General features: G+C 50.8%; 1 protein-coding gene across 6 annotated transcripts; it reads left to right on the top strand.

The window, feature by feature from the left end:
• Positions 1-9,509: 9,509 nt before the first annotated feature.
• Positions 9,510-24,731, top strand: CBLC (Cbl proto-oncogene C). 6 transcript variants are annotated; one of them, XM_032485855.1, is made up of 13 exons: positions 9,522-10,185; positions 12,313-12,459; positions 12,659-12,815; positions 13,073-13,194; positions 14,134-14,271; positions 16,920-17,007; positions 17,700-17,831; positions 19,097-19,258; positions 19,595-19,675; positions 20,897-20,942; positions 22,130-22,245; positions 22,370-22,434; positions 22,549-22,631. In XM_032485855.1, exons 1-11 carry the CDS (start codon positions 9,836-9,838, stop codon positions 22,240-22,242), a joined length of 1,536 nt encoding a protein of 511 aa, XP_032341746.1. In that variant the 5' UTR covers positions 9,522-9,835; the 3' UTR covers positions 22,243-22,245; positions 22,370-22,434; positions 22,549-22,631. The 6 variants fall into 6 exon arrangements, with proteins under 6 accessions (XP_032341751.1, XP_032341747.1, XP_032341746.1 ...); XM_032485856.1 differs by lacking the exon at positions 22,370-22,434 and having other exon boundaries at positions 9,520-10,185; positions 22,549-24,731; XM_032485858.1 differs by lacking the exon at positions 20,897-20,942 and having other exon boundaries at positions 9,529-10,185.
• The last annotated feature ends 2,217 nt before the right edge of the window (positions 24,732-26,948 follow it).

Raw genomic sequence — 26,948 nt, 5'->3', positions numbered from 1 at the left:
TCCCTGGCTTGGCTGGGCCTCTCTCATACAGAGGTCTGGAGGAAGCGTATTTGTGTGTGTGCACACCTGGACACCGTATCCAGCTGACTCCAGGAATGACCTTGTGAGTCTTAGACTGACAGTGACGTGTATGGGTGCCTCTGGGGCTCCTGGTGTGTTTGGTTGTAAGTGGTCTGTCACTGTGTCACTGTGCCACTGTTTTCTGTGAATGACGTGATGTGTGACATCTTTCTGGGGACTCTTGGATTCCATGGGAGCTCTGGGTGTGGGCTGTGAGTGGTGTGCTTTTGAGTGATGCAGCAGTTTGTGGGTCCCTGTGGTACCACAGCTGACTGTTGTGTGCCTGCTGTAAACTGTTGATTCCGGGGTCTCTGGGTTGCCTTGTGTGTAGCATCCGTGGGTGTTTCTAACACGGAGGGAGACCTGTGGTCATCTAGTGTGATTGTTTTTGTGTGACTACCTTACTTGATGTGTAACATTTTACTCTGGCTCGAGGGCCCCCACAACATACAGGTTTATTTTTAACTCTCTAGACATGTCTCTTATGTATCAGTCAGGGTTTACATTCATTTCTTGTTGCCACAGTAACAAAGCACCACAAAGTGAGTGGCTTAAAACAACACAAATACATCCTCTTATAGTTCTGGAGGTCAGAATTCCAAAATCAGCTTCACTGGGCCAAAGTTAAGGTGTCAGCAGAGCTGGTTCCTTCTGGAAGTTCCAGGGGAGAATCTGTTCCCTTTCTTTATCCAGCTTCTAGAGGCTACCTGCATTCCTTGGCTTGTAGCCCCTTCCTGGTATTTCTCCAACTTCTTGCTTCCATCTGCACATCTCCTATTCTGATCTGCCTCCCTCTTAGAAGGACCTTGTGATAATCCCCCTGGGTCCACCCAGATAATCCAGGATAATCTGCCCATCTCAGGATCCTTATCTGCCAAATCCCTTTTGCCATATGATACTTCACACATTCACAGATTCCAGAGATTACGATGTAGATATTTGTTGGAAGCCTTAATGCAGCTGACCCTGGACTTCAATGAGAGAAGCAACATTACTAGGAGGTAGGTATGTGGATGAGAGATTTGTGACAAGGATTTTCCCATCAAGAAGGGCAGATGGATGTACAGTGGGGGTGGGGAGCAAGGACTAACAGGGACCCCTGAGGAAGGACTGGACCCGATGTCAGCCCCCACTGCCTCCAGCCTTGGTGAAAAGGGTGTCCTTCCAGAGAAGCTGGCAACCTTAGCCCCGTTCTATTGGTCTTTTCTTTCTATTGAAGTATTTTTGGTTTGCAATGTTGTGTTAATTTCTGGTGTACAGCATAGTGATTCATTATACACATATATATTCCTTTTCATATTCTTTTTCATTATAGGTTATTAGAAAGTATTGAAAAGAGTTCCCTGTGCTAAATAGTAGGACCTTGTTGTTCATCTGTTTTATATATAGTAGTTAGCATCTGCAAATCCCGAACTCATTTTAACCTTCTGCACCACTCCCTTTCCACCCTGGTAACCATAAGTTTGTTTTCTATGTCTGTGAGTTTGTTTCTGTTTTGTAAATAATTTAATTTGCGTCATTTTTTTTTTTTAGATTCCCCATATAAGTGATATCATATGGTACTTTTCTTTCTGACTTACTTCACTTAGTATTACGATCTTCAGGTCCATCCATGTTGCTATAAATGGCAGTATTTTATTCTTTTTATGGCTGAGTAATATTCCGTTATATAAATATACCACAACTTCTTTATCCAGTCAACTGTTGATGGACATTTAGGTTGTTTCCATGTCTTGTAAATAGTGCTGCTGTGAACATTGGCGTGCATGTATCTTTTCGAATTTGAATTTCCTCTGGATAGATTCCCAGGAAGGGAATTGCTGGATCATAGGGTAACTCTATTTTTAGTTTTTTCTTCCTTCTTAAGGAATCTCCATACTGTTTTCCATAGCGGCTGCACCAAACTACATTCCTATCTATTGGTCTTGAGTGACCATGTGTTTGTATGTTTCTGAGTGATGGTAATTGCTGTTTTTTTCAATCTAGGGGGTCCTCCATGGGCCTCTGGGTCTTTGTATGTCTTGGCTATTGTGAACATTTCTGCTGCCACGACTTCATAACATGTTCTATCTGTGGGGCCAACTGTCTCAACGTCTTCATTGTGTTGCCAAAACATGGTCTCCATACCCCACTTACCGAATTGAGACTCGAGGACAGAGCTTTGCATGAAGTAGAAAAGGCAGCTCTATTTCTTTGCCAGTCAAAGGAGGTCACAGTGGGATCACACTTCTATGACTGTGAGCCTGCTGGGGAGAGAAGGCAGAGGGTTTATAGTAAAAGTTCAAGAAATTGAGAGGCAGAACTATCTTTCATAGAGATTGCATACAAGGTGATAAACTGTTGCAAAGTTGTTCTTATTTTTGTAGATGCTGTGGTCCCCTTCCCTCTGCTGGGTATGAAGTTCACGTCCAGGTTTGGGACTTTCTTAATATTCTTATGCCTAGAACAAAGGATGCGTAGGAAGGGGCTCTGTGGAAAAGAGCTCTAGAGAAAAACTTGTGCAGTTTAAAGTCAGGTTGATAAGTACTTTTCTCCTTTTAAGCAGACTGAGGCCTGGGATCTCCTGCTGCAGGCCTCAGCCTGCAGCTCAAACAACAGGATACCAGGAAACCACAAGGGGTCAAGAGGAGGGCACTGGAGTCAGGAGGAGGGCACTGGGGGCAAAAGCAGAGCACTGAGCATTACCCCTGTACCCAGAACCACAAGGGAGTGGGGTGGATCACCCAAACCTCCCTCCTCTCCAGCCCAACTTGGTCAGCAAGAGGATGAGAAAAACCCTTTAAACCATTATACAGTTAGGCAGTTACAAACACTGTTACAGATATCAGATGGCCACCGATGACAATAGAGTCCTGCTCAGTTACACTGAGAGACACTGTTGGGCTCCAGCAATAGCTGTGTGTATATGTGTGGACACATACATGCATGCACACACATCCACACATGCACTTCTGGGTCAGCTCTGACTGGGTGGCCCATAATCATTTGACCGTCCTGACCCAGGTGGCCATGTGTCTTTGTGTGTTTTTGTGACCATGTGCCAGTGTTCCTGCCCCTGCCTCTGGGCTACGGTGGCCCTACTGCTGCCTCATTTGGAAGCTGTATTCGTTTCTTAGGGCTGTGACAGATGACCATGAACTAGGTGGCTTAAAACAGAAATTTATTCTCTGACAGCTCTGGAGGCCAGAAGTCCAAAATCAAGGTGTCAGCAGGGCTGCACTCTCTCCAAAGGCTCTCAGGGCAGACCCTTCCTTGCCTCTTCCAGCTTCTGGTGGCTCTGGCACTCCTTGACTTGTGGCTGCATCCCTTCCATCTCTGCCTCCATCTCCATCTCTGTGTGTCTGTGTCTTGTCATCTCTCTTATAATGACAATTGTCTTAAGGTTTAGGGCCCACCCAGATAATCCAGAATCATCTCACTTCGAGATCCTCACCTTATCTGCATCTGCAAAGACCCTTTTTCCAAATAAGATCACATGCACAGGTCCTAGGGGGTTGGAATGGTTTCATATCTTCGTGGGAGGCCACCACTCAGCCCACTACAGAAGGTGACTGTTGGGCCCTGTAAGCAGCTGTGTGTGCAAACTTCCCATGTGACAGTACCACCACACCAGTAAGGTCGCGGGCAGATGGTGAGCTCTGGGTACCAAGCACTCACAGCAGCCAGCACAGAGCAGACTCCGAGAAGTGACAGTAGAATGGGTGAGCCCTGCCCACCCCCTGCTGCATTATGGCATCTGTGATCCTTTGTGGCTGTCTGGTCCCCTGTCACACAGTGCAGATTTGTGGAGTGTGAACAGAAACAAATCTGAGCAGCCGTGTATTGACCATGATGATGCCCATATTCCAGACAAGAATACTGAGACTCAGACAGAACAAGCTGCCTATCCAAGACCGGGTCTGCTGCCTCCAAAATCCATGCTCATATTTGCTGGGCCCTTGCCTGAAAGGAAGGCTGTGTGTGGTTGTGTCTCTTATTTTAAGTGTGTGTGTGTGTGTGCATGTGTATGGGCTACTGGAATGGGGGTAGGTGAACAGGTGGGTGGGTCACTGAGGGCACAGGCCCTGGACTCAGAACTGGGCTCAAGTCCTAGCTCTGTGACCTTGATCATGAGACTTCACAGCCCTGAGCCTCCGTTTCCTCATCTGTAAAATGGGAATAATAGCCCGCTCTCAGGGTTGGTGGGTTGATGGGGATTTGATGAGAGTGGAGATGCCAGCCCCACTGGAGTGTGTCCTGGGAGTTTCCTCATACCTGTGGGTCCAGGCTGTGGGTGATGTGCCTCCATGTGTGTGAGAAACTATCCTCGGGTTCAAAAACTGAACCCGGCACTGACCTTGGTAAGTTACTTCTCTAAAACAAAGGATCTGGCTTCTCCACACATGGAAATCCCCTCTCAGCCTCCTGACCTTGGGACTGGGCACGTGTCCTTCCACACCCCTCCCCCTCCCCCCGAAGAAAGGCAGACTCCAAGGAGAGAGGTGGGGAGGGCCATATATAGGGACTCCAGTCCCCCAGCCCTCTCTCAGCCACTGCCACCAAGACTGTTCTCCTCATCTGTGAAAGTCCTAGTGTTCTAGGGCCAGAGGTCATACTTTCCATGCATTTCTCCAGGGCCCCAGCCCCTGCTGCAAAGTTTCACTTGTTATCACCACCCTGGGTAAACCCAGAAGCTCAGTCAGAGAATCTCTCTTCCAAGTGTATGTGTGAAATCTGCCAAATCTTAAATGGTGCTGCTCCCCTAAAATGATTTTAAGAGCACAAGAACTAAACAGAATATATCTTCTGGTTAGCTGTTAGCAGACCCTCATGTAAGAGACACCTCCATTTTACAAAAAGGGAAACTGAGGGCCAGAAAGGGAAGACACTGACACTGAAGGGTCAATGAGTCCGGGATTCCATGATTCACCTTAACCAAGCGATGGAATTCGGCACCAATAATGGGATGACTAACATCATGTACCTTCTGATACAATGCACCAAGAAGAATCCAGCATCACTTTTATAATATTCCGGCCACCAGAATCTGAACAACAAGGAAACATTAGGCAAACCCTAATCTAGACATCTTACAAAAGAACTAAAAACTGGCTTGCTGTGTTCAAAAATGTCAATGTCATAAAAGGCTGAGCAGTTGTCCCAGACTGAAGGAGACTAAAAAGACAACAAAACTAAATGCAACATGTGATCTCGGCTTGGATCCTGGACTGGGAAACGTGGTTTGCTAAAAAAGATAGTTTGGGGACAAATGGCAACTTGAATATAGACTGCACCGTTAGATGCTTGTATTGTATAACTGTTAAACGTCCTGTTTTCGATAACCTTACTGTGACTGTGTAAGAGAATGTCCTTAAATGTGGAAATACACACCTGAGTGTTTAGGGCCGAAGAGGTATAATGTCTGAAACTTACTCCCAAATGGTTCGGGGAACGGAGGAGAGCAAATGGTAAAGCAAACTGACAAAGTGTTAGCAATTGGGGAACCTGAGTGAAGGGTATACAAGAAGCCTTTGCCCTATTCTCGCAACTTTTTCGTAAGTTTAAAATTATTTCAAGAAAGAAAAGAATGCTTGCAAATTAAAAGTCATGGTTTAAAGGTCTATGGTTTTCAGGCTCTGTGTTTCTAAGAGTATCTAAGTCTGTGGGTGTCTCTGTGCTGAGTTTGGGGAATCAGGAGGGTGAATTTGCGGCTTCAGACTCTGCCTTGGGGTGTGACCTGGGTTTTAGGGTGTGGTTAAGATCTAGGGGTGTGACCAGAGTGTTGGGGGTGTGGCCAAAGTTTCAGAGGCATGGCCTGGATGAGGGGCAAGCCATATCCTGGGGGTGTGGTCAGAACCTAGGGGCATGGCCAGATTCTCGGAGGTGTGGCCAGAGTCGGCAGGCGGAGACTGAGAAGCCGTTCCTAAGGGAGGAGATAAGTCTGTGCTTAGAGCACCCTCTTGTGGGGTCTGGCCTCCACTTTTTTAAACAGTTTTATTGAAATATATATAGCCTACAATTCAACTGAAGAGTACAAATCAATGGTTTCAGTAAATTCAAAGAGTTGTGCAATCATCACCACAATCAATGTTGTGATTTCTGACTTGCTTCACTTGGAATGACAATCTCCAGGTCCATCCATGTTGCTGCAAATGGCATTATTTTATTCTTTTTTATGGCTGAGTAGTATTCCATTGTATAAATATACCACATCTTCTTTATCCAGTCATCTGTCAATGGACATTTAGGTTGCTTCCATGTCTTGGCTATTGTAAGTAGTGCTACTATGAACATTGAGGTACATGTGTCCTTTCAAATTATATTTTCCTCCAGATATATGCCCAGGAGTAGGATTGCTGGATCGTATGGTAAGTCTATTTTTAGCTTTCTGAGGAATCTCCATACTGTTTTCTATAGTGGCTGCCCCAATTTACATTCCCATCAACAATGTAGAAGGGTTCCTTTTTCTCCACACCCTCTCCAGCATTTATGGCTTGTGGACTTTTTAATGATGGCCATTCTGACTGCTGTGAGGTGATATCTCATGGTAGCTTTGATTTGCATTTCTCTGACAATTAGTGATGTTGAGGATCTTTTCACGTGCTTGTTGGCCATCTGGATGTCTTCTTTGGAGAAATGTCTATTTAGGTATTACCATAATCAATTTAAAAACATTTCTTCACCCCCCACAAAAGAAACCCCACACCTATTAGTAGTCACTTCCTATTTCCCCCTTCCTTCAGCCCTAGGCAACAACTAATATATTTTCTGTCTCTATAGATTTGCCTATTCTGGACGTTTTATAGATACTGAATCATATAATATGTGGTCCTTTGTGATTGGTTTATTTGACTTAGCGTAATGTTTATGAGTTTCATCCACGCTGTAACCTGTATTAGTACTGTGTTCCTTTTAATGGCCAAATAATATTCCACTGTATGGGCATACTGCATTTAATTTACCCATTTATCTATTTTCATTTGAGGGACATTTAAATTGTTTCCACAAATCTTTGTGTGGGATATATGTTTTGAATTCTCTGTGAAATATACACATAGGCATGGAATTCCTGGGTCATACAGTGACTCTATGTTTAACATTTTCAACATTTTGAGAAGGTGCCAAACTGTTTTCCAAGGCAGCTGCACCATTTTACACCCCCAACAGCAGTGTCTGAGGGTTCCAACTTCTCCACAGCCTCCCCAATACTCATTATTGTCTGTTTTTTTTCTTTGTAGCCTTCCTGGCAGGCATGAAGTGAGATCTTCTTGTGGTTTTGATTTTCATTTCCCTAACTGATAGTGATTTTTCTGTATCTTTTCTTACCATCCACTTCTTTTGTATCCACTACGCAATTATACGAATTCTTAACCAGTTTGCAATATTTGATCCAGGTTTTTTATTTTTTAAAACATTTTTATTGAGTTATAGTCATTTTAGAATGTTGTGTCAAATTCCAGTGTGATCCAGATTTTTAAAATTAAAGCATTAACAATATCGTTGTAGTTCCACTGTATCCTCAAAGTCCATCTTTCTCCTTCTTCATGTACTGCATTCAATGCTGCATTCCTGCATTACCACTCATGGTTTCATATGACTATGACATACAATGTGATATAATAAATAATATAGAGCACCTGTTTTGCAGATTTTCTAACTCTGTATAAATAACATTGTGTTGTACTAATCCTTCTGCAGTAGCGTTTCAAAAAAAAAAAAACTCATTGTATTAGTTTCCTGTTGCTGCCATTAACAGAGGACCACAAACTGAATGGCTTAAGCCAATAAATTTATTCTCTCACAATTCTGGGGACTGGGAGCCTCAAGTCAACATGTTGGCAGGGCTTTCTCTCTTTGAAGGCTCTAGGGGAGGGTCCTTCCTTGCCTCTTCCTAGCTTCCAGCGTTTGCCAGCAATCTGTGGCATTCCTTGGCTTACAGATGCATCACTCATCTCTGCTTCCATCATCACATAGCTTTCTCCCTGTGGGCATACCTGTTTCTGTGTCCAAATTTCCAGTCATATTGGATTTAGGGCTCATCCTAATTCAGTACAACCTCACCTTAACTTGGCTAACTCCAAAAACTCTATTTCTAAATAAGGCCACCTTCACAGGTTCCAGTGGACATGAATGGGGGAGGGCCACTATTCAACACAATACACTCATCATTACGTGTTTACGATTCACGCTGTTGGTATGTGTGTCCAGTTCATTCATTGGAACTGCTGTGTGGGAGTCCTTTGTGAGAGTAGACCACAATGTATTATTCATCCCTCCTCCTGCTGATGGACGATTGCCTTGTTTCCAGTTTTCTCCACTTCTGACAAGGTTGCAATTAACATCCCTGAACATGCCTCTTGGAGTTCTTAGGGCAGTATTTTTCAACCTGCCCCAAAAGATCCATTAGTGGGTTGGGAAATCAATTTAGTGGGTTACAAACACAATTTTCCCTTTAATGAAATGACGTTAAATGGAACAGAAAATATTAGAGCACATGCTCGGGGTAAGGATTACTCTGTGAAATTATTTCAGGTGTATAATGTCCCAATGTGAGCAAAAGTGTGTACAAATCACAGCTCTGAAGGATGTAGCTGGCAGTGGACTCGCCCTGCCAAGGCTTTAATGGATGCTGTTAAATTACTCTCCAACTAAATCTGTCCACTTACGCTTGCATCAGCTCCTCATCAACGCTTTACATAGTCAAAATCTTGAATTTCTGCCAGGTCAATGAATTTTCACCCTATTTCCCAGAATTCAGAGAGAAAACGTAAAGCCTGACACACAGGGCCCCACAGGGAGTGTTTAATAAATGTTCGCTATTACGATTATTCTCTGATTAGAACATTAGAGCATTCTCTAAGTAGGCGCACATTTGTAATCAGAACTTGGCTAGGTCTCCTGGCCGGGACGTGGCCTGGATGCCTTGGGGATGGAGGGAAGCTCCGGTCCACAAACGCCCCCGAGTGGCCGCGCAGCGCACAGCCGGGGCTGTGTTGATGCTACAAGTAGCCCAAGCTTGCGGAGAAAATCACGCCCCTCCAGCCCTGCGAGGACCAGCCGTGTTTGGGCCTTGGGATTCATGAACCCCCATCTTCCCGCTTCATCCCCTGGGGACCAAGAAACCCCCGTCCCCTTTGGAAATCTATCTCAGCTTCAGCCAGATTTCTCGTAGGCCCCTGCCCTGAGGACCCAGGAATTACGTCACCAAATTCTTGCTCCCTCAGATACTCTCCACCCAACTCCAGCTCTTAGGGGACCCAGAGGTCTGGGCACGCTGTGTTCCTTCTCGGGGACAAAGGGATCCCGCTATCCCCCTAACATTTCTCCTAGAAAATTCAGCTCTCTGACCTTTCAGCTCTCTGACCTTTAATCTTCAGCCGCGACCCAGGATCGCTAAACTCCCAGCCCCACCCGCGCCCCCAACAAAAATCCCAGGTTTCCCCCAATCCCTCATCCACTGCAAGCTTGGGACCCAGCCCTCAGCCCTTCCCAAAAGGGGCCCAGGCATCCTACCTGCAATTTCCACCCACTCAGGAAGTCCTGTCTCCACCCACCGAAGCCACACTACCCGGCTCTCCTTTGGGGATCAGACTTTAGAACCTCATCTCTAGGGAACCCAGTTGTCAGAGCCCCCAGCCCCCGCCCCCCTTGGGAGACACAGGTAGCTTGCAGTCCCCTCCCCGATTCTCCAGGGCCCGCCCTCACCTCTCCGGCCCCGTCCCGCCCTCACCCCGGGCTGGGCGGCGCCGCGCCTTTCCCGGCCGCACCCGTTCCTCCCCGGGCAGCCGAGGGACCCATGGCTGTGGCGGCCCTTCGGGGATGGCAAAGGGGAGAATCCCGCGCGTTCGGCCGGGCGGTGAAGCTCCTGCAGCGCCTGGAAGAGCAATGCCGGGACCTCCGGCTCTCCTCCAGCCCCCCGTCGCTGCGGGACCTGCTGCCCCGCACCGCGGAGCTGCTGCGCGAGGTGGCGCAGGCACAGAGGGCGGCCGGCGGGGGCGGCCCCGAGGGCCCCGGTGGTGCGGTGGACTTTCTCGCGGTCTATCTTGCTAACCTGGAGGCCAAGAGCCGGCAGGTGGTGGCACTGCTGCCACCCCGGGGCCGAAAGACTGCCGCCGACGAGCTCTTCCGGGAGGGCTCCAGACTCAGGTGAGCCTTTGCCCCGGGACAAAGGTGAGATCGCCAGCGAGGCCCAGGTCCTGCTCGCAGCTCCCTCCGCCCTCGGACCCAGGAGTCCCAGTCCCAGTCCCTTCTTCCTAAAGGAACCTGGAAAACTAGGCCACCAAATTTTTCCTTCCTTGGGCACCTAGGCTCTCAGCCCCCCATTCCCCCCTCTTCTTGGCTAAGAAGCCGGCTGGCCCACCCAGAGAATTTAGACACATATCCTGAAACATGGGGACCTCAGGGTGCTTCCTGCATCCTAATCACTGGAGAAAGTCAGCGCCCCTGCCGGGAACCTCCCAAGGCCTGTCTGGAACAGCAGCTGTCAACCGTGTCATGCCCCCACACCCCTTCTTTACAGCAAATATTTTGTAGGGTTTCCTTAAATCCATCCTGAGATGAAATTCACAGAGTCAATAACCTACCTCCTCATAATTCCTTAAAAAAATTATAAGACCCAAACTGTATTATAAGGGAGTGATCAAAGGAACGTTCTTCATAATAAATTTATCTATATTTTGAATGAAAATGCCAAGGCACAATTACCATTGCTCTGGAAGGCAGAACGGACTAGTCAGACACTTGGACCTGTAGAGAGAAATCACTATGTTGCTGAAACAAACTGACTTCCCTTGATACATAGGATAGTTGGATTTCTGTAAAATTCAGAATCAATTTTAAGTGTGCAAAAAAATACTTGTGTAAAGCAGAATTGGGTTCTAGGCTCAGATCATTACAAATGGGTTTTCCACCTTCACGAATGTCTGGTGGGACACTGGAAAATTGAGTGAGATGTGGGCAAATCTTGCTGGAGGGGATTGTCCCTATAATCCAGCCTTCACACCCTAACTGCTATGTCAAGGAAATTTCCAGAAGCTCCTTAGGAGGGTGGTATAATTCTGCTGAGAATCACTGTTCTAGATTCAGTGGGTTCTAGAAACTAGGAAGCTTAGGGGCTCAATGAGTGTCTTAGTGGAGGTTACAGAGTTTCAGGATGCTAGCAACTCTTTGAAGGAAATTCTAGACCAGAAAACTCCACTAAAATCTAATGCAAGCCAAACAAGTAGCTTTCCATTTTCCAGTAGACATATTACAAAGAGTTTTTTTAAACAGGTGAAATGAATTTTAGTAACATTTTCTTTAACTCACTATATCCAAAATATTATCACCTCAATATAATCAATATAAGGCGATGATTAACGAGATAGTTCACATTTTGTTTTCCCTTTTGCTCTGTTTTGGAAATCTGGTGTCTATTTCATACTTAGAGCGCATCTCAGTTTGGACCAGTCACATGTGAATAGTGATTCCATTATAGACTCTGGGAAGGGAGGGTGCTTAGAAACTGTCAAGGGTGGCCCTATAAAAGGTCTCAGGAATCCTACAGACCTAGCCCAAGGAGACTATTAACACAAAATAAAACAGTAATAGTAGTTAACATGCCCTGAGTGCTCCTGTATGCCACACTGTGCTAGGCATTTTATGTGCTTAGAAGATGTGTAAGAATCCTCATCACTCCCCCAGTGACGCAGGGGCTGTACTTACCCTGTATGTATGCCCATTTCACTAGTTGAGGAAACTGAGGCTTGGGGGGAAAAAAAGGAACTTGCCAAAAACCACACAGCTCAGTGTCCGAGCTACCCTCTGCTGCTCGCCAAATTCTGAGCAGTCCCTCTGGGAGGCAGCCAGCAGGAAAAAGCTCAGGAGCCCACCATCCAGAGCTGCTAAAACCAAGAGGGAGTCTCCAAGCGTGACCTACACTCAGACCACCCTAAATGGCCCCAGCCCTAGTGGTCCCCATGTCTGACTAGGCAAGGCTTCTCCTCCAGCCCCAACCCCAGGCTTCAGGCAGAGACTGGGATTTGTCTGCTGGAGGATGCCTTAGGCATTGGAAGAAGGGCAGTACCTCCCTTTCCTTCACAGATGGGGAAACCAAGGTTCCGAGAGGGGAGACATTAGGACTGCAACAAGCAGTTTGGGAATTGACTTTTACCCTGCACTGACGCCTTAGGGAGATTCTGGGGGCCTCGTCCCTGTGGGTGTTCCCCACCGAGGGTGCAGGAGTCAGTGGGAGCCCCAAGGTCCAGCCCAGATCCTCAGAGCCCATCCCCACAGGCGACAGCTGGCCAAGCTGGCCCTCATCTTCAGCCATATGCATGAGGAGCTGAGCGCGCTCTTCCCCGGAGGAAAGTACTGTGGAAACACGTACCAGCTCACCAAGATCCCAGCCCACACTTTCTGGAGGAAGCACTGCGGAGCCCGGTGAGTGAGCACTACCCCTAGGGCCCCTCAGCAGCTGGAGCCTCATCCTGCCCCTGCCCAGGGACCCAGGAGTCCAGGCCCTGAGCCCCTCTTCCCTCAGACCCAGGAGTCCAGGCTCCCAGTTGTTTCCTTCCTAGAAGGTGCTCCCATCCTAGGCTCCCAGAAGCTTCAGCTTCGTTCCCCCACCCCCTCCATCTAGGTGTGTGCTGCCCTGGGCTGAGTTTGAGGCACTCCTGTGTATCTGCCACCCCGTGGAGCCAGGCTCCACCGCTCTGGCCTTGCGCTCCACCATCGACCTCACCTGCAGCGGTCATGTGTCCATCTTCGAGTTTGACGTCTTCACCAGACTCTTTCAGGTCAGGGGAGGCCAAAGCTGGAAGCTTAGACTCTTGGGTCCTGGGGGAAGGAGAGGCTGGGAGCCCAGACTCCTAGATCCGAGGGAGGAGGGGCTAGGGACCTGGACTCCTGGGTCCTGGAGAAGGAAGAGTCTAGAATCTTCTGTGTCAGAGATATTCCTGAGGCCTATCATGGGTGTGAGTGAGGTAGTGGGAGGCACTAGGGGTGAGGGCTGCTTCCTCAGCCCCTCCCTCACCCAAGTGCTGCCCCACCCTAGCCATGGCCAACACTCCTCAAGAACTGGCAGCTGCTGGCAGTCAACCACCCGGGCTACATGGCCTTCCTCACATATGACGAAGTCCGAGCACGTCTACAGGCCTGCAGAGACAAGCCAGGCAGGTAAAAGGACCCGGCCTCAGGAGAAGGAGGCTGCAGGAGGTGCAGGGGTCTGGGTCTTGGGCTGGGGCGATGGAAGCCCAGACATCCTTCAGAAAGTAAGGGCCACAGTACATAGGACCCCAAAGAGTCGAGAGCTCAGAGGTAAGATGCTAATGCCTCTTACCTCTGCAGTCTGGGTTCTCCCAGGACCACCTAGACCTTCCCACAGTCCAGCAGCTAAAGGGACAATACCTGGTCTGGTAGGGGGGCCCTGAAGACCCTGCCCCAGGACAAGATGTGTTTCTGACAGCTCAGAGCCCATGCTGTACCAGCTGTTAAATATTTTGTATGTGACCTCCCGACCTGCTGGACTTCACCTGCTGGAAGTTGCACTTCAAACTGGTGTAAAGGGAAAGAGGAATTAATTAATCCCCACAATTGAAAAGACCAGGTGCAAGTTTCAGGCACAGCTGGATCCAGGTGCCCAAGTGCTATTATCAGAAATTGGTTCCTGTTTTTCCCTGGCTTCCTCCGTGTTAGCCTCATTTTCAAATATAGTCTTTCCTCATGGTGGTAAATGGTTTCTAGAAGCCCCAGCCCTACACTCTGCCAGTTTAGCAACCCCTATAGAATGTGGGTGCCTTGCTCCTGATACTTTCAGCAAAATTTCCAGAGTTGACTCCCACCACTATGATCAGGGTCCTGAAATGCACTGGTTGGCCAAGACAGAATCAGTGTTGTCTAAACCCCAGAGAAGGTGGAGGAGGAGCCAAGCAGGTAAAAACAGCAGGTGTTCCCTATGGTGGCGGATGGGGATCTAGCCTAAAAAGGAGGAAGCTGGGTTACAAGGGATTGAGGACTTAAACGCCTGGATCCGCACTAGGGTAAGGGGCCGGGAGGTTCCAGAAGGGACAGCAGTGACCACTCCCTAACCCCATCCCTTCCTACCTCTTCCTCCAGCTATATCTTCCGGCCTAGTTGCACTCGCCTGGGACAGTGGGCCATCGGATATGTGAGCTCAGATGGCAGTATCCTGCAGACCATCCCTCTCAACAAACCCCTGTTCCAGGCACTCCTGGAAGGACAAAAGGAAGGCTTGTGAGTCATCATCCTAGCAGGGGGAGGGTGTCAGCAGAACACACTGCAAAAGCTCATGCCTATTGAGCACTGCCCTAGATCACGACGACAGAGGGCAAAGGGTTCACAGAGCAAACATAAATTTGCAATACTCCAGTGTTCCAGCAGGTGGCAGACAAGGATCCAGAGGAAGGGGAACCTTTCCTAGTTCCCACAAAGCTGCCATATTGGGCTAGCGGCAGCTCGGAGCTGTGTGTGGAAGTTGGGCACAACCCCAGTGGCCACCTTCCTTGGATTTGCACTCAAGGGCCTTTGCTTCTAGATAGCCATATCCTGTTCTAGAATCTAGACCAGTTAGAGCAGGAGAAGAACTGGGCAAAAAGCTAGACTGGGGTTTTCAATCTGTAATCTGGGCTGCCCCGGGGCCCCTCTTTCGGAAGCTGCCTTGGGTAGGAGGGGAGGGGGAAAAAAGGCAGATGAGGTTCCTGAATCTCACACTGGACCTTTAACCAGAGCCTTCTTAGCTAGCAGACATATCTATATGATGTGCTATGAAACAGATGCTGGATAGATAGACAGAGATAGATAAGCAGTTGATTCTCATTATTTCTCATTATTCATGGTAGTTCTATTGTACAAACGTGCAACAAACACCGAGTTAGGAAATCCTAAGCCATGGCTCCTAGGGGAAATACAGGTGCAGTTTCCTGCAAGATTCTGGTCACGTTTTGGTCAATCAGTCGTTCCAAAAAAGATTTCTGTGTGTTTCTGTTTAAAGACACCTAATTTAACACATAACGTTGATTCATTCACATGGAACTCACGGCCAACAGCACTGTAACTCATGCCTGAATGAAGCTCGTCTGTCTCACCCCCGAATTTTCTCCATCAGTCACATCCCAGCCTTCTTGAGCTTAGGACATGAGACTGAACTTCAGCACTTCGCTTGGGGTGGGGGGCATTTAAATTAGTGAAATCACCAAGAAAAAGCATTAAAATGTGGAAAACGGGACACTGAATAGACTGTGAAAAGGACACGTTTACAGTGTGAGAGCTCAAAGGAGAAAGCCAAATGTTGCCTTGTTCACCCTCAGCTGGGAGCATGCCTGGTGGTGAATGAGTGCGGAAGGTGCCCAAGAATTGATTCTGCGGTTACAAATACATCGCGGAAGGTGCCCAAGGATTGATTCGGAGGTTACAAATACATTTTAGCAAGTAGGCACATTTGCAACCACGGAATCCACGAGTAATGAATATCTATTGTGTGTGTGTATGTAAATATATACGTATACATACACACACACAAGGAAATTGAGGCACAGAGAGACAGAGATACGGGTCCAGGTCACACAGCTCCTTAGCTAATAAACTGGGATTTGAAGCCAGGCAGCCAGGCCCAGAATTCAGGCTCTAAAGCATTTTTTTGTTTGTTTGTTTGGGGGCAAGATAATTAGGTTTATTTATTTATTTTAATTTCATTTTTTTTTTTCATGGAGGTACTGGAGATTGAACCCAGGACCTTGAGCATTGCTAAGCACGTCCTCTACCACTGAGCTATGCCTTCCCCCTTCTAACGCATTATTATGTGCTGAGTTCCAGGTCAGATTTCATCGGAGGATTCCAGAGTTAAAATAAGTGCAAACACCAACAAACTGGTTTAGCCCCCCTGCCCTGTGTGTTACAACCTCCCCCAATATTTTATCAGTGGAAAAATCCAGAGGAGGGGAGGGGACACTAAGTTCTTTCTACCACACAGCAAGACATCTTTCTGGGTCTAACGCTGATCACAGCAGCTCCCCTCTTCCTGGGTATTTCTGTGTGGGGACGAGTACTGCTTGTCTTCTGAGCGCTGTCTTGTTAAATCCTCACCACCCATCTTTGCCCAAGGCACTATTATGTCCATTTTACAGAATAGGAAACTTGAGGCCAGAGAGGTAGAGTTGCCCGGCCCTGGTCACACAGTGTGTTTGTGGGAGAGCTGCACCAGGGCCCAGGTAGAGCCACTGGCCTTGGGGGACTTGTGACCCTGAGTTGATCTCGGGGTGTAGTTACAACCTGGATGGGAGGCCCTGAGTGCGCAGAGCCTTTCTCTGGGCTGCTTGGAGCCTGGCGCTCAGACCTGGCCCACAGCCCTGGTTCCGTGCCCCTCCCGGCCTCTCTAGTGTGGCCTTGGGCATCGCCTTTCTGGCACACTGAGCCCCGTCACCCTCTGTAAAGCATGAAGTAGTGTAGATGGACTAGGAGGTCCTTCCAGCCCTATGGGCCTCAGACTCTAGGACTTGGTCACTCCAGCAATCTGTGACTAAGATGCTTTTTTACGTTGGGGCCTGAAGACTCTGGAACTGGTGAAGTTCCAGGGTGGGGAGTGCTGGGCCTGAGGTTCTGAGGTTCTGGGTTCTCATTCACCTGGTCTGAGTTTCCAGGCTGGAGTCGCTTAGTGTGCCTTTCTATGGGGATCTGAGAGGATGTGGCCTACCCTGGAGGGTTCTGAGGGGACGTGGCTTGACCTGGGGTCTGAGGGGACACAGCTTGCCCTAGAAAGTCCCACTGTGAGGAGAAGGGAGGGAAAATAGCCCCAGGCCAGCAGTGTGTTTGGGGCAGATGCTCTGTGGCCGGGCAGTGAATGCGGGATGGCCCCTCGGCAACCCTCTCTTGCCTCCCCCACCCAGCTACCTCTACCCAGATGGGAAGAACCACAACCCAGACCTGACTGAACTCTACCAGATGGAAACCTATCAGCGCATCCACGTGTCAGAGGTGAGGCCCAGGCCTGGGCCCCTAACCCCTGCCCACGCCACCCCCCACCCGCCGCCTCACCTCACCGTGGCTCAGGAATCCTCTCCATCGGAAGTTCAGCCCTGGACTCCTGGAGGCTGGGAGTTTTGTGCTGGCTTGATGGCCACGTGACCTGAAGTATATCACTTGGCCTCTCAGAGCCTCTCTGTTCCTCCTCTGGAAAACACAGCTCCTCCTGCCTCCTACCCAGGGGTTTTTGTGGGGATTAAACCAGGAAATGATACTGCTGAGCTCACCGGAGCAGCTAATGCACTTTGCGCATTCACTGGGGGCAGCCCCTGGGCCAGTTCCTGGCCTTCCAGCCATCCCGCAGTGAGAGCAATGACAAATACGGGTTTTTTTTTTTAGTACAATTATATCCCGTGCAATATTTGGGATACACTTATACTAAAAATGTATTCATCATTTAATCTGAAAATCAAATGGAACAGGGCATCCAGTATGTTTATTGGCTGAATCTGGCATCCCTGAGTGTAGACCACCCCCAAGAACGAGTCCATAAGAAGAGCCCAAGTAGGAGGCAGTTGGGCACCTGGCCTTGAACTTGGGAGAGCGTCCAGGGCTGGTGCAGAGGTTTGGGACTTTGTGACCCGACTTGTATCCCAGTGGTTGACATCAGCACTCCTTCCCGGCATCCCCGTCTCACCCGCCAGGAGCAGCTGCAGCTGTACTGGGCCATGGACTCCACGTTTGAGCTCTGCAAGATCTGTGCCGAGAGCAACAAGGACGTGAAGATTGAGCCGTGCGGGCACCTGCTCTGTGGCCGCTGTCTGGCTGCCTGGCAGGTAGGTCTGACCCGGTCCCCGCGCCCTGCAGTAAAAGCCCCCAGACGCTCGCCCGGATGCCTCACTCATTACATGGGGAAACTGAGGCCCAGGGAAAGCAGAGGCTCGCTCTGCATCTGTCACCTCAGCTTCTCCTGCACTAACACTGTTAGTTGAAAATGCCATGACGTTGGCCCCGGTGTGGGAGGGGGTGTCTGTGCGGCTGGTTCCAATTAATACAGCCTCAGGCATTCCTAGTCAATTGCATTTCCTTGCTGGGTGATCTGGGGCCAGTGGCTTCACCTCTCTGAGCCTTAGCTGCCTTCTCAGGAGATGAGCTGATGGGAGTAACCTCCCAAGGGAGGATCCAGGCCTACAAAGCTAAGGCTTGGGCTGGAGAAGCCTCAGGGTAAAGGGAGCCCCTGTGGAGTACAGGTGCCGGGTACTAAGCTTTTCAATTGTAATGTAAGTGTTTGACATTAAGTTGTTGGTTGTGGAGCATCCACATCAAAGATACCCATCTCAATGACACAGCGACTAGCAGAACAACTAGATAAGGGACCAGGCCGCACTCACCCCTGAAGTTTCCCTTTAATAGAAGTACCGGGGATTGAACCCAGGACCTCGTGCAGGCTAAGCATGTGCTCTATCCCTGAGCTACACCCTCTCCCCTGCAGTGTCCCTTTAGAAAACTTTGGATAACTGACCATTTGAGTGGCCCCGTTTCTCACCTCCCGTATCCTGATTCTGGCTCTTCTGCTTTAAATTGGCCAATAAAGAGTAAACCTCAGAAAACCTAGGCACCCCGCTCAGCCCCTAATAAAGGCAGAGCCTCAGGTCTGCCCCCCTCCCTCCCTCTCTCTCCACCCACTCTCTGAGGTAGAGACCTCCTGCAGCCTCCAGGACCTGTGAGTAATTCATCTCGCTCTTTAAAGTTCCCTAATGGTTGATGCTGAGGGGAGCTCTGCAGTCATAATAAGAACCAAAGGGCTGGTCCAGCCAGACACTGGCCTCAGACATTCCTAGCCCACAGCATCACTACTGAGGGGCTGAGACCACAATGCACCCTGCCTCCCTCAGCTCCTCCTGACCTCGGGCTCTGGTCCAGTTCCTCCTTCCCATCCTACATCTCTCTCTCCATCGCCCTCTCTTCATAGCTCCTCCTCTCTCTTTCAATTTCCCTCCCTCTAGCTGTTCTCCCCCCATCATTCTGTTGGGGATGTAGTCCCAGGGCACGTGGTGGGAAACAGAGAGACCCTGACACTTTCCCTGCCCATCTCCCCCAGCAATCAGACAGCCAGACCTGCCCCTTCTGCCGCTGCGAGATTAAGGGCCAAGAGGCTGTGAGTATCCATCAATCCCAAGGGAGGCCAGAGGACACCAGTGCCGCTGCTGAGGACTCAGGGGACAGCAGTGATGGGGAAGATGGGGAGGAGGAGCTGGAGCAGGTAAGCACGGCCAGGCAGGAGCTGGAACTGGAATTCCTGGGTCTGAGGGAAGAGGGGCCTGGGGCCTGAGGGAGGAGAGGCTGGGGGCCTGGATCCTGGGGCCTAGGAGAGGAGGGGGCTGGTGACAGGATTCCAGGGTCTTAGGGGCCTAGACCTTTGCTTCCCTTGGGGTCGCGGCTGTGGCTCTCTCCAGTTGTGACCCTCCTGAGGTTTAGGACTCTGTCTCATTCACCATCCTATTTCCAAGGCCTAGAAGAGTGCCTGAAGGCTAGGGGGACATGGAGACGAGAGAAAATGGCAGCTCACAACCCCCTCCCCACCCTCTGTCTCCCCTAGGGGGCCACCTCAGCTCCTCCTCTGCCCCCTCGGCTGGATCTGTTCCCCAGGAATCCCAGCAGCAAATGCCAGCTGAAGGTGGTGAGTCAGGCACTGGTGTGAGGTGGGTGGCTCGGGTCTCGGTCATCCCTGGCACCCCTGGTCTGGCACTCGGGCTGCAGGCCAGGCACCTATTCTTTGCACCCACTTACAAGGAGCTGTGCCATGTACATCCACACTGTTATAGCCTCTTCTCTTGTCGTCTCCCTTACTTATTCCCCCTAACTGGCTTTCTGGCTCTCCTTCCAGCATCCCAGGCATGCCCTACCCCAGGGCCTTTGCACAAGCTGTTCCCTCTGCCTGGATCTCCTTTCCCCAGACTCGCTTTCTCATCTCCTCCTCAGGGAGGCCTTCCCAGGCCACCCTGTTGAAAATAGTGGCCCCTGTCCCTCCAAGCCCCTGCCAGCTGCCTTCTCTTAGTCCTTTCCACCAGCTGACAGAGTGTTACAGTCTATTGTTTCCTGTCACTGTCAGCAGGTTGTAACCCTCCTGAAGGTCAGGACATTGCCTTATTCTCTGTCATATGAACCGTGCCTGACACATAGTAGGTGCTTAATAAACAGGCATTGAGTGACTCAATCAAATGAGTCTTCCCAACAGCCCTATGAAGTCTGAATGTTCCTCTCCTCATTTTCCAGATGAAAAAAGCTCAGGGAGGGGATTGCACCTGCCCAAACACACAGCCTGAAAGAGAAATCTTAAAAACCCCAAATCATCTGCTTACTTTCTAAGTGAGCCCCAGCCTTGTTTTTATGTCGCCCCCCACCCTCTAGGTGAAACCCTAGGGTTTTCCAAGCCCCTGGCTGGCTGGGGAGGGGCAGTTCTCTGTTAGCATCTCAGGCTGAGTACACACCAGATCCAATCGATACTGGGCAGTCTTCAAACAAACAGCTCAGGAAGTCCAGGAACATTATTCGACCACAGCAAACAGGAGAGCCAGCAGGAAGGAGGGGGGCGGGAGCGGGGCGTGGTGACACCAGCCAGGGAAGCTAAAAACAGATCCCGACCTGCAGCCAAAAACAAATGGAAACATTCAGAGGCACTCAAGGCTCCCTGAGGACAATGAGGGGGTCACAGGCTGATGGGGCCCCTCTGGCCAGATGGCCGCTGAGTGTGCTACTTCCCAGAAAGGTGACTGTCGTAATGAGAAGAACTAATGCGTTTATCACTGTTACTATATGTCTGTGCTGCTTGTTTAATGTAGTCACTTAGTTGTCATGACAACCTGATGACGTAGGTGCTGTTATGATCCCCATTATACAGAGGGGTCCACTGAAGCTCCGGGATGTGAAGGTCTCCCAGCTCAAAGGTGAGAGTGTCAGGACTGGAACCCAGGCCCCTGGCTCCAGACTCCAGAGTCCATCCTTGATTTCCGTGTCTGTAAAATGGGCGTGATGTCAGTCCCTGCCATGCGGGGCCGCTGTGGGCACTGGATGAATCCCCTGCTGGGCCTGCTCCCACACCAGCAGAGAAACCCCCCACTAGGAGTGACACCGTGGTTCAGCGGGACCCAGGCACCTCGCTGTGGCCTCTGGGGACCTCTCCCCTCTTTGGTGTCTCCATGTGGAAAATGCAGACAAGCATGGCATGGGCTCCATGGGTTTTGATGGAAGTCAGCAAGATTGGGCATTTGTAACCTGAATCAGATCCCCTCCCTCACCTCTCAGGAGCCCCCAAGACCCCAGGGCTCAAGAATTAAAGCCAAAGTCCTCTCTACCAGCCCACAATGCCTGGGGATCTGAGCCCTACCCACCTCTCTGACCTCCTACCACCCCCTCAGCTCCTTTCCAGCAACGATGGACCCCTTGCTGTTCTCCTAACAAGCCAGCAAGCCCACCACCCTCCGGGCACTTCTGTCCTACATCCTTCTTGCACTCAGGCTTCTGCTCAGTTTTCCCTTCCTCCAAGAGGCCTTCCCCAGCCACCCTCACGTCTGATCATCCCCTCTCTCCCCCTGTACTATTTCCATCCTCTGAAGGACACCTAACACTCTCCAGGCTATTTCCTTGTTACCCACTGATTACTCACAGTAAGCCCCTTGCTTAGCAGACTATCAGCTCCATGAGGACAGAGATTTTTTTCTGTCAGTTCAGACAGTTCATGGCTGTCTCTTCAGAGCCTAGAACAGTGGCTGACACACTGTAGCTGCTCAGGAAATTTGTGGGATGAATGAATGAATGAAGAGATAGGTAGTAGATGTGTGGATGAATAGATGGATGGACAGACAGATGGATGGGGGATAAAAGGGGATGGATGGATGGGTGGATGGATTGATGGATGAGTGGACAGATGGATGGACTAATGGATAGATGGAAAAACAAAACTTTTTTCTACTCAAGCCAGAGGTGTTGGGGAAAAAAACAGCATGGACTGGGGACAAGACCCTGCCATTCCCCTCTCCCGCCGCCACCACCACTGTGTTACCCCAGTCTGCGCCTGTGACATGGAGCTCAGCTGCAGCTCAGCTGTGAAATTTCTTAATCTCCTCCCCTCCAGGCGACTCTGGCCCTCCCCAGACTTCGGGCCCCTCGTACCTTGCCAAGAATTTGGACTGTGGCCTCAGCCCCATGGGAAGTCACCTCCAGCCCCCAGGCCAGGGAGGGAGCTAGAGAGTAAGTGGAGAGGGCAGCTGGGGTCCAGGACTCCTAGGTCTGAGGGAAGAGGGGGTGAGGGCGGCAGGGAGACACTGGTCCTAGGAAATCAACAGCCCCCCCCCACCAACTCTCCCCATTGCAGAAACTCCTAAAGGGAGAGTCCCCTCTCCAGCTGCCCTGAGGGACACACGAAGGCCTAGATGCCAGGTGAGGTCCCCGCCCAGCCCAGGGTCCTTCCCTCAGCCTGGTCCTTCCTGCCCTACGCCACCTGGATGTGATACTATCTAAATTATCTAAACCACGTCTCTTTCCGCCTCACAGGACACCAAGATGTGCTGCTCAAGGGAGCCCCAGGGGCTGAAGGGGTTTCTCAAGCGGAAATAAACTGCCAAGCCTGGTCTGTCCTCTGGTGTGTGGAGACGGAGTATAGCAGCCACCAAGGGGCAGCCTGGTGTCGGGAAGGGGCGGTCCCCGAGGCCTGATCCCCACCTGATCGAGCCGTGTCCCTGTTCAGAGAGCCAAGAGTGGGGGACTCTGCTCCTCTGGATCCAGGAGTCTAGGCCCCAAGATCCCTCCTCCCTCAGACCCAGGAGTCCCACCCTCAGGACTTAGGCATCCAGAGTCTCAATTCTCAGAGAATCGGGCATCCAACTCCCTTCCCCCATCATGGGGAAAAAAAAAAAAAAAATCCCTGGACCCAAACCCAGATATCCGAGTTCTGAGTCCCCACATTTCCTTGAGAGTTATCATCTGGTCTTGCCACAGTCTGTTCTCATCCCTCTCTTCGCTCCATTCCTCAGTAGGGTCCTTTTCCCAGAGTAGAGCTGACAAGTAGAGCTTGTCCAAGACAAGCTGAGGAAGTATCTCTCCACCTCATCACTAATCCCGGAGGGACCCAAGCCTCCCTCCACTTGAGTGTAAACCAGTTGGCACCCCTGAGCCCCTACCCTGTGCCCAGCCCCAGGCTGGACAATGCTGAGCACATGGCAGGGACCACTGCCCTCCTGGGGCTCACAGCCCTGTCCCCAAACGATGACACAGAGTGGGCAGAGCCAGGATGGGGGCAGCAGCCCAGGGAGCTGCAGGAGCCTGGGGCTGATAGCTGACCCAGCCTGCGAGATCAGGGAGGGCTTCCAAGAGGAGGGGATGTACAAGCTGTGTCTGAAAAGATAAGGAAAAGGTATTTCAGTGTAAACAGAGCATGGAAGCCTGCGTCACAAATTTAGTTTCAAGCAACAGAAGCCTCCTCTGGGGTAGGAAAGGAATTGATTGAGAGGACTTAGGATCACTCACAGATTCCCAGGAGTGATTAGAGAACCAGGATTGGAAAGCCATCAAGAACACTGGCAGCTGGCCTCCAACCATAGCCCAGCCACGATCACACCACCAAACTGGTCTAATAAGGATACGCTGGTGCCTCAGTGACCACCGGACACCAGTCATCTCACTGCCTCTGCTGCCCCAGAAACAAGCTGTGTCTTCTAACTGCTCAGCGAACAAAGCACGCCGAAACTTATTGGTGAACGACAACAATCGTGTTATGATCTCTCGTGGTTGCTGTGGGCCAGGATTTGGGGAGGGGCTCATTTGGGTGGTTGTGGCTCAGGGTGCAGTTGAGTGGTGCTTGGAGCAGGGCAGCTGGGGGCTGGGCAGGCAGCCCCCTGCCGGCTCAGACCTCTCCATGCGGTCCCCACATTGGCTAGTCTGGGCTTCCCCACAGCATGGCTGCCCCAAACGAGTCAGACTGCTTGTATGAAGGCTGAAGGCTTCCTGGAGACTACTACAGTGACCCAGGGAGAAGCGATGTGGCTTTTTCAACTTAATCTTGGGAGTCATGGAATGTCACTTCTGCCACATTCTAATGGTGACCTGTGAGTCACAAAACTGCACGGATTTAAGAGGAGGGGACACAGATCCCACCTCTCAGTGGAAAGAGTGCCAAGATCAGGTTGTCCTAGAGCATGCGGGATGAGAGCTATGGTTACAGCCATCTTTAGAAAGTAGAATCCATTCCCGCTGCCAGAGCAACAAGAGATCCGCCCTTCCCTGTTTATTTGGCATCGTGAGCACCCGATTCCAAGCGAAGCAGGATTCGCCAGACTTAGGTCACCTGAGCTGCAATGGAGGCAGGAAAGCAAACATCTGTCCTTGGTTTCAACAGAGGACCATGGGCTTTCAGAGAGCAGGGATTTTTTTAAATGTGGGAAGTGGGTACAGATGCTAGCCAACTCTCCCCCCCAAAAAGTCTCACACAGTATGTAAGATAACAGGATGGAGGCAGAGAAAAGATAGAACGTGTTAATGAAAATGTATCTGTATGTCCACCTGAGGAGGCAAAGATGGAACTGGAAAATTCCTTTATTCTACAAACACTTACCTGGCTCCTCATGCCAAGCGCTGTTCTAGGCACTGGAGATACAGTCAGTGGTGACCCAAACAAAGTTCCTGTTCTCTCGGAGTTTCTGTTCTGTGCCAGAAAGTAAAAAATAAATATGTGGTGCCGATAAGTACCATGGAGGGAAAATGTAGTAAGACAAAGGAAGGAAAGAGTGGTGGGGATAGCAGGAGTTGCTAGTTTAGATAGGATAGTCAAGGGAAGCCCTGTGATGAAGTGGTGGAGTAGAAATTTGAAGCAAGTGAGGGAGGGAGCTATGGCGGGAAAGAATGTCCCAAGAGAGGGAAGAGTAAGTGCAAAGGCCCTGAGGCTGGAAGATGCCTGGCATTGGAGGAACAGCAAAAAAGCAAAGCAACCTGGGTAGCAGGAGCAGAGCTAGCTAGTTGGGGAAGAGCGGGGGAGATGGGGTCAGAGAGGCATGAGGAACGAATCAAGGCCCTTGTGCGCCATGGAAAGGACTCCAGCTTTTACTGGGAGTGAGAGGGGCCATGCAAGGGTTCTGAGCAGAAGAGTGACAGGGGCTGACTCACATTTTAATGGGACCCCTCTGGCTGTTTTGTGGAGATGAATTGTAGAAGACAAAGGCGATGACATTTCAGTACTAGTTTCAGCAAGTCCTCAAGGACAGAGGAACTGTGCTGGTATTTATGACTTCCCTGCTTCCTACACATGTCATATAGTCCTCCCTCACCTAGATCCTCACCTTCTTGAGGAAGGTGGAAAGGGGGTGCTGATGAGAGGGTGCCTATCAGCCCAAGCAATAGGTGCACTAGCGAGCCAGGGCCAGAAGAGCCGGGCAGCGGGTGCCTGGGGTCACTGTGTGTAAGCTGGTCCCAGGAAGTGCTTTGGTCCAAGAGCAAGTATGCATGTGTGGCCAGCCTGGGTGGGATTTGCAGGTGAGCCTGTGTGCTCCTGCCTTTGAGCCTTGCACACCTTCCCTGAGTGCCTGCTCTGTGTCTGGCCTGTGCTGGGCAGTGCTGGGGACACAACAGTGACCGAAACAGCCCTGGCCCTGCCCCTGCCCTTACTGGCTCACAGCCCAGATCCAGTCCCCAGAGCAATGACCCAGTGTAGGCAGAGCTGGAGTTGGGGAGCTCAGCGAGGGTACCTGACCCAGCCTAAGAGATCAGGGAGGACTTCCTGGAGGAGGGGGTGGTTTGGCTAACACTAAAAGATCACCTGTCCCACTATAACAATTGCTCTCCTGTATGGACAAGTAGCCTTTACCAATCTGACCTATAACTCAAGGCTGACCTGTAATCTAAGCCTTCCCTGGTGTTTGACCAGTGACCCTCTGCCACTTCCACCCACCCAGGTCTGATCAAAGGCCTGGGGAACCTCTCCCAGCATGACCAGCATCCCCTATCCTGAACAGTGTCCACAGCTAGCTTCTCCCTGGTAACCAGTGACATCTCCATCCCCGCAACCAGCATCTGGGGATTTGGTCCCAGTCAGGCCTGGCTTGTGAGGAGTCTTGGACAGTCTGATCTGTGATCCCAAGTCTGACCTGTGACCCTTCCTTCTGACCCATGGCCAGGCTCCTCCTCTCTTCCCTCAGGTGCCCTGGCTTCCTCCCCTCCCCCACTCACCTGCTCCTGCCAGCCTGATTCCCTTCCCCTCCCCCTAAGGTTGGGAGGGAGTGAAGGGAAGAGAAAGGGAGGAAGGGGGGTGGCATTCCTGGGATTCCCAGGATGGGGGGAAGAGAGGGAGGGCCCTAGGAGGAGAGCTGAGGAAAGAGCACCCTGCAGCCCCCACTCCCCAGCATCAAAGAGGCCTGGGCAGAACCAGGGTTTGAAGACCATTAGATATAAGAGATTGAACTGGTGGGTTCCAGGCCACTGGTCAGACAGGAAAGCAGCTGGCCACAGGGGAGGGCTCACAGGGCATACTGGGAGAAGCTGTTCTAGGCCACTGGTCAGGCTGGCGACTGCTGGTTGTACTGGGAGAGGCTAGTGCAGGCCACTGGTTGGACCAGGGCCAGCTGGTTTAAAGGATGAAGTGAGCCCAGGCCATGGGCCATAGTGGGAACGAGACCCCCGGTCAGAATGAGGGGGAGAGGGTCCGCGGTTGTCCAGTGATGTCCAGCTCAGGACACCGGCTGGACTGGTCAGTCAGGCCACCCGCCGCGGGCGCTGGCCAGCCCGAGCCTGAGCCTGACACCCTGGGGCCTGGGGGCAGAGGGAGCCCCGCTCCGGGCTGAGCGCTGGGAGGTCGGCTCCGGGCAGTGGGAGGTCCTGGCCCGGCGCCCGGGTTTGGGGGGACAAGGGGGGCCGGGAGGGCGGGGCGGGGCTGCCCGGGGCGGGGCCTCTTTGCTCCAGCCCCGCGG

This window comes from Camelus ferus, chromosome 9 (genome assembly GCF_009834535.1).
Source record: "Camelus ferus isolate YT-003-E chromosome 9, BCGSAC_Cfer_1.0, whole genome shotgun sequence".
Taxonomy (NCBI): Eukaryota; Metazoa; Chordata; class Mammalia; order Artiodactyla; family Camelidae; genus Camelus; species Camelus ferus.
The sequence above is the reverse complement of the archived record's forward strand: the minus strand, read 5'-3'. Positions and strand labels throughout refer to the sequence as shown.